Source organism: Portunus trituberculatus, chromosome 42 (genome assembly GCF_017591435.1).
Source record: "Portunus trituberculatus isolate SZX2019 chromosome 42, ASM1759143v1, whole genome shotgun sequence".
NCBI classification, from domain to species: Eukaryota; Metazoa; Arthropoda; class Malacostraca; order Decapoda; family Portunidae; genus Portunus; species Portunus trituberculatus.
The window spans coordinates 24,982,827-24,990,326 of NC_059296.1; the positions used below are offsets into that span (position 1 = coordinate 24,982,827).

The following is a 7,500-nucleotide window of genomic DNA, read 5'->3' on the forward strand; positions in this document are numbered from 1 at the left end:
AACGCAGCTGGAGTGTGAAGAGTTGGCGGATGGCTGCCACGGAGGAAGAGGAGGAGGAGTAGAGGTGGTTGAGTGGTTGAGAGAGGGGTGGTTACTGCATCCGTGTGTAGGGAAGCAAGAGAGAGAGAGAGAGAGAGAGAGAGGGGGGAAGTGGTACAGGATATTATCTTTTCTTTCCTTTATTTTCTCTAAAAGTTCAGTTCAAATGAGGGTATTTCTCTTTTCCCACATCCAGGTTTTGATATATATATATATATATATATATATATATATATATATATATATATATATATATATATATATATATATATATATATATATATATATCTCACCTTTATATATTAGATCCTCGTTTGGTGTTAATTTTATTTATTTACCTCATAGATTTTTTTTATACCTTTCATTATTATTTTATCAGTGTCTGCATAGATCATTCACCAAGCATTGTGTGTGTGTGTGTGTGTGTGTGTGTGTGTGTGTGTGTGTGTGTGTGTGTGTGTGTGTGTGTGTGTGCTCCCGTCATGACCACACGCAAAAGGATGACAATAAGAATTTCTACCGCCAGTAATTTGCATATTGATACCGTGCCGGGCCAGGTGTGTGTGGTGGGCCCTCACTGCATATATCGCGCCGCTGGTTGGTTGCTGTTACCCTGACGCACGAAACTGCACATTGCATTTTACTCTTCTACTCTTTTTTTTTCTTTTTTTACAATAATTTACGTGTGTAGTGTGCGAGGTTTTATATGATTTTTTGATCGCCACTGTTTGAAATTGGTTGCGGTTTTGGCGGAAATACCCAACGTGTCCAGACTTTTATTACGTATTGTGGTGTAATTAATGATGAATAAAGATGAATATTTACGTCTCTTGCTTTTTTTTTCCAGGCGTAGTGGTGGTGGTAGTTGCGGCGGTGGCGGCGGTGGGGGTGGTGATGGTGTACCAAAAATTATAATTGGAAATGAGCCGGAAAAAAAAAAAGTTAGATTTTGTTGTCACTGTCGGCCAGTCGGTACAACGTTCTAGGCAACGTGCAGTAGTCCTGGATTCCATTTGTGTTTTCTCTCCCTCCTTTGTGCGTTTCCAGCTAAGCTACACACAAAGACGTGAGAAGGGCCCGTCTGTGTGTGTGTGTGTGTGTGTGTGTGTGTGTGTGTGTGTGTGTGTGTGTGTGTGTGTGTGTGTGTGTGTGTGTGTGTGTGTGAGAGAGAGAGAGAGAGAGAGAGAGAATTGCCAACGCTATACGAATATGTAGGCTACGTGAACTCGAAAATTCAGGTTATGTTGCAGTCTCTCCTTTCCCCCATAATATACCTCTACCTTGGTATTTCTGCATATTTTATTCCTTGCCTTTCTATTTTTGCCTTCCTTTCCAATCTCTTCCCTAGTATCTCTCTCTCTCTCTCTCTCTCTCTCTCTCTCTCTCTCTCTCTCTCTCTCTCTCTCTCTCTCTCTCTCTCTCTCTCTCTCTCTCTCTCTCTCTCTCTCTCTCTCTCTCTCTCTCTCTCTCTCTCTCTCTCTCTCTCTCTCTCTCTCTCTCTCTTAGTCTCCCTATGTGGTCCTCTCTAAGTCTCGCTCTCATCTTAATGTTAAGTAGTGCGCGACGTTCACACCTACGGGTCAGCCATGTATCATCGATGATGGTTCAGATCTAAGCACGTATCTAGTCTTGTATCATTATGTTTGTACAGCCTTAGTGAATATACTCTGTTCACACGCTCGCAACCACACACACACACACACACACACACACACACACACACACACACACACACACACACACACACACACACACACACTACTCCCATCTCCTTCCGAGCGATACAACACAATGCACATAACACGTTCCTTTGAAAGTGTCTCCCTCCATCGCCTTGCTACAAAGATTCAAGCCTTCCTAAGCCCAGGCAGGCGTTTCTACCGGCAGTAATTTACATGGGGCCGTCCACAAACCTGGTCATTACAGTCACAGCCACATTACAGAAAACGTGGGTGGAGTTGCCGAAGCGTGCCGCGAGCATAAACACGATTTTCGATGTCGAGGAAAATAAGGGAAGAAGAGGTAGCATTGTTGCGTCCTGGAATGGAACTCTCCTACTTGGTGTAATTCCTCAGGTGTGTCTGGTGTTAGTGCGGATTGTTGTGTGCATTCTTTAGTGTGATTAAGAATTATATTTGATGGGTAATGAAGTTTGAAGGAACATGTCATACCATACTTTGGAAAAAAGAGCTTCAGAGTGAAGATATGAAATGTTAGCTATTTTTTTCTTTACCATTGCATCTTGCGAAACATTCAGCCTCTGCTGTGTTGAGTGAATGCAAGCGTTGCGTAGTTCACTAACTATACGTTGTTTGTAAGTATCGCCTCCCTGGAATACACGCTGTCCGCCACTTTAATTGCCAATTTAGGAGTAAATTCGAACAACTGAAAGTCATGCAGCAACACGAATTGCCTGAGTTCGAAGAATCCTTCATCCTCTCACGGGCAAATTCTTGACCTTTTACCATATTCAATTTTTTTGTTTCCTGTCACTTAGATGACAACAGTAAGAAACGTTGATCATAAGAATTATATTTGTTTAGCGAGGGATTTTTTTCATCTAAAAGTTTTATTAGGAGGGAACAACTTCTGACATTTTTTTCCTGACATTCCTTCTTTTTGAAACAGATGAATATCAAAACACTTTAATAACTACATTGACCTTCCAATTTTTTTTTTTTTTTTATTCTCTTGTATTTCCTCCTTATTTTCTGTAAGGTGAATGACATTTGCGTTACACAAATTTGCTTTTCATCCTCAGACATTCTCTATTTTTTTCCTGAGAAGGAAATATATCTCTAGCAACAGACTTAACCTGAGTTCTCACACCTCAACTCCCGACTCCTACAATACAGTGTTTTCTTTTTTCTTTTTTCCACTCCGAATAGTGATTTGAGGAGGGGAGGAATGAGGGCACAGTTTGGGAAGCGAGAACACCAGGAAAGCTGTGCGCATATGTAAAGTGGAAAAGTGTTTTCTCTCACTTGGATATTGGTGAGCAGGAGGCGCTGTGGTTGTCCGTGTTTATTCAGTAGTTGGTCAAGACGTCAATATTATCGGAAATATAAGATTGGTTTTGGAAGGAAAATAGACAGCGACACTAATTTTCTCCTTTTCTGTGGGTATTTGTGTGTGTGTGTGTGTGTGTGTGTGTGTGTGTGTGTGTGTGTGTGTGTGTGTGTGTGTGTGTGTGTGTGTGTGTGTGACCCTAACTATGTGAGTGAGTGCGAGTTTGCGTGCGCGTGCTGCCCTCCCCTCCTATTATGACTCCGGCAGAAAGAAAGATATCCGTCTATAATTTTCTATCACAGCAGGAGGAATTGCTATACTTTCGAAGCAGCGAGCGCGGAGTTTCGCAGTGACTTCAGGCACCCCTCACACACACACACACACACACACACACACACACACTGGAATGTCCCCACTATTATGTATACCCAAGGCCACAGAAGACACAAACATCTTAGCATGTAATAGTCGTGCACCGCCCCATTCATATCCTCATAACTTATCTCACTATTGTATTAACAGACATATCCTGCCGCTGTAGTTGTATGTTATGAAATCAATGAGCGATAAGTCCGATACAAATTGCGTTGTGTATTGTTTAAAGCAGATGCCGAGGATACCAGGGACCCGAGACTTGTTTTTGTGTCTGACTGAGGAATGAACCGAGGGGAGAGGTGAGAGAGACGAAAGGGTGTCGCCGGAGGGGGAAGTTAAAGAAATGTAGGAGGAAAAAGAAAGGGGAGAGATGCGGCTAAAAGTGGAAGAAGTATCGTCAAAAGAGAAGATAGGTGTATATAAAAATAGGAAAGGAATAAAGATAAGAAACTTGGAAAAGGAATAGTTGTAGCAAAATGGAGTATTTGACGGAACGATTACGAGAAGATATGTCTAAATATGGCAAGAGGAAGAAGAGGTGCGGTGAACTGTGTAACAATCGTCACTCTAACAATGAGAAGAGGAAAGAGTGTGTCTGGAACAATGGGCAGAATGAGGAGGGAAAAGGTGAAGTGAGAGGTATGTGTAGAGAGCAGGTAAAGGTGCGACTAAGAGAGGGAAGGGTGAGAGGCATTGTCAAAGGGGAAAAGAAACTGTTGCAGCTAAACTATACATACTATTAAATTAGAGAAAGAAATGCATGTTTACTCTCTCTCTCTCTCTCTCTCTCTCTCTCTCTCTCTCTCTCTCTCTCTCTCTCTCTCTCTCTCTCTCTCTCTCTCTCTCTCTCTCATCCATCCATATCCCACTCGCTCATCAAACATGCACACCACCAGCACCACAACAACATACTCATATCAACAACCCCTACCACAGTCACGCACCTACAGTCACATAACCTATTCATTGACGGACTCCACTAGCTGTACTCCGCAAACACATCCGTCACACATCCTTATTTTGCAGCCCATTCATCCACCCCTTCACTTGAATGCACTTAGGGTCCCGCCACTCCGGTCCTGGGTACACTCGTGCTCTTGTTTGTTATCTTCCATCACCATCAGCCCGTGTCCTGCTCCATTCAAGGGCCGAGTTTACATGGTGAGTTATTGCCGCCGCGTCTGGACGGATAGAGACAGCTTGACAAGTAGATACAATAAATGATGCATACAGAAGTGAGGGAGTCGCTCGTCAGTGAGAGAGAGAGAGAGAGAGAGAGAGAGAGAGAGAGAGAGAGAGAGAGAGAGAGAGAGAGACTTTTGGCTGAGTTTCATGGATTATATATTATTTTCAACCAAACCACACGTTCGCTTCCTCTCCCGCACGCGAAAATGTGTAGAGAAGGAGGATAAATAAATCAACTTTCTCTCTTCCCTTTACGCCACAGCATCCGGTGTGGCTTTAGGTTAGGAATGTTATTGCGGTGGACAGCGCTGGACTTTCTGGGGTTGGAAAAGAGAATCCCAGCGTATCACTTTAAAAACGTAACCCAGGCGTGCTCCTGAAGAATGTTAAAAATAGGAAAAAGTATAATGTAAGAGTTGCTTCCCATTATTTCCTAGGTCACCGATTCCTTAGATATCGGGATTCATTCCAGTAACGCCTCCGATCCCAATTCACCGCCTTCCGCTGTCCTGCATTTGAGCAGGTGCAGAGGGAGCATTGCACCAAGGTGTTCCGGCACCCCAGCACACGCCAACCCCAACACGTAGGCTGCTTTGTTATTCCTGCACCCTTAACACGCCACCCCTGCACCCGTGCTGTCTTCCACACAACCTTGCCGTCAGCAACGAGTTGTGTCGTATCGCGGCTTTGCATTCTACTCACGCCTTCCACGCACGCCGGATTGGTTTAAGCAGGTGTGGTTAAGGCTGAATAGTGTAAACTTGGTTTGTTTTTGTTTCATTTGCTTAAAGGTGGTTGTTTCTTTTTGTCGAATTTCAAATATGTGTTTTATGTAAATTTAAATTTAGGCAATTGATTGCTTTCAGTTCAGTGTCTTTTGGTGTGTAAGCGTTATTGCTAGGTTAAATATTTTCACCTGAGATGTAATCGATTGATTATTTATGTAGAATTTTGCCTCTAAAATAACATTGACTGTTTGGAAATTGCTAATGTCCTGTTATTATTTTTTTGTTTCAATATTTTATATTTTTACTTTCTTTCTTGTTTAATTCACCCATGAAAGCAAACATTCGCTGCATTATTATATAGAATTTTAATATTTCTTTTGGAATTTGGGCATTTATTTTACCAAATTTTACAATATACATCTTTGCATACTTTTTTTTTTATCTTTTGTTGCCCTTGGCTGGTTTTTCCTCTTGCATAAGAAAAAAAATTATGTAAGAACTGCACCTTTACAAGTCAGTCCACTGCACACATCCCTCACTGTAATTATCACCTGCATCACCAGTACCAAATATGCTGCTCTTCCACTGTTCATTTCCCTCCACTAGGGGAGTGTGGCGAAGGTCTGCACCACACACCCGTCCCTGACGTGTCTTTTCCTCCCTTTCCAGACAAGCCGTACTGCCGCCGCCACAGTAAGAACGTCTACGGCACGGCTCTGCACGAGCCCGCCAGTGTAACGTGCGAGGTGGAGGCCAGTCCTGGCCCCGTCACTTTCAGATGGACCTTCAACAACACCTCCGAGCACCTGCCCATCCCCGCCTCCGCCGTCACGTCCAAGGTGAGCAAAGACTGTTGGTGAAGCCTCCTACATCTTTCATGGCCAGGTGTTGATCCCTTACTAAGGGAAATGTTCTCCAGCCATTTACGCGTTGATCACTTAACGTAAAGGCGACAGACAGGTAATTGGATTCCTTCTTCCTGGTGGGAAGCAAATTACATGTGGTTTAGGTTATAAGTGGATCTCGCAGGTGGGACGCCAGCAACCGGTAACTCCACCCACACATCCCCTTTAACGCCCCGCCGCCGTTCGTCGCCATAAATAAAGACTTTTTGAGAGCCCCGCCGCTCTTCCCCGAGCGATGCTCAACAAATGGTTTAAGCTTAGAAATCTTGAGTGTTTTCGTGTCCCTGAGGAGACTCTGCAATAGAGAGTCAACCTGAGAGCGTGGGTGTACATTTGTGAGCGTGGTGAGAGAGAGAGAGAGAGAGAGAGAGAGAGAGAGAGAGAGAGAGAGAGAAATTAATATCTACCAAGTGTGCAAGTAATATAGTTGTAGCCCTATGGTTGTACACGAGGTCGTCTGACTAACTGGATATTGGTAGTGGAGTGGTTAGCGCTGAGCTTCCCAGCCATGAGGTACAGAGGTCGATCCTGAGATGCACACGAACGAAGAGTAAAGAGAAAAAATGATTAACCTTTCCGCCATGCTATTAATTTTCTAGTCATAAAACGGAAAAATTCATTACAGTAGGATTCTTTTCTTCTTGCCTGGAATTAATGCAACAATAATCAGCACGTATAGAAGAATCACAGTAAGGTGTCAGACGCAGCACACCCCAACACTCCAGAACCTACGTAAACAGACTGCTACACACACTTACAGTCCGGGGCAGCGGATGAACTGTCCCTCCGCTGCAGACACAAAAGCTTGCTAAAACTTACTTGAAGAACAAACATAAACTGTACTAAGAGTCTGGAAACAACGAGCGGGAAAAAAAGTAACGAAACATAAATTAAAAAAATTAAAACTGAAAAATAATGTGGAGGACCTTTCAAAGTCGATTCAGGAAGAGGAAGGAAGCGAGGGGGGAGGAAAAGAGGAGGAGGAAATAGAACGTGAGGGAAAGTGCGTGGAGAGGAAAAGGCGAAGAAATATGAAGATAGTGCCCCGTGGATTTATCGTCTCCGGTCGGGGGGAGGATAAATGTACTGTGAAGAATGTGGAGAGGAGACAGAGGGTGGGTACTGGGGATGGAGAAATGGGTGAAGGAAGAGAGGACAGGTGTCGATGAAATGGGAATAAAAGGAATGGAAGGAGGAAAAGATATAAAAATATATAGTTGTAGGATGCAATAGACAAATACGTAGAAAAGGAGTAATAA

General features: G+C 43.4%; 1 protein-coding gene across 4 annotated transcripts in view; it reads left to right on the forward strand.

Moving 5' to 3' along the window:
* LOC123517629 (nephrin-like) overlaps window positions 1-7,500 on the forward strand; it is a 779,174-nt gene that overhangs the window by 682,929 nt on the left and 88,745 nt on the right. For all 4 annotated transcript variants that reach the window (XM_045277924.1, XM_045277926.1, XM_045277928.1 and 1 more), the window contains exon 10: window positions 6,006-6,175. In XM_045277924.1, the coding sequence (XP_045133859.1) occupies window positions 6,006-6,175 (170 nt within the window). The remainder of the gene's footprint in view (window positions 1-6,005; window positions 6,176-7,500) is intronic.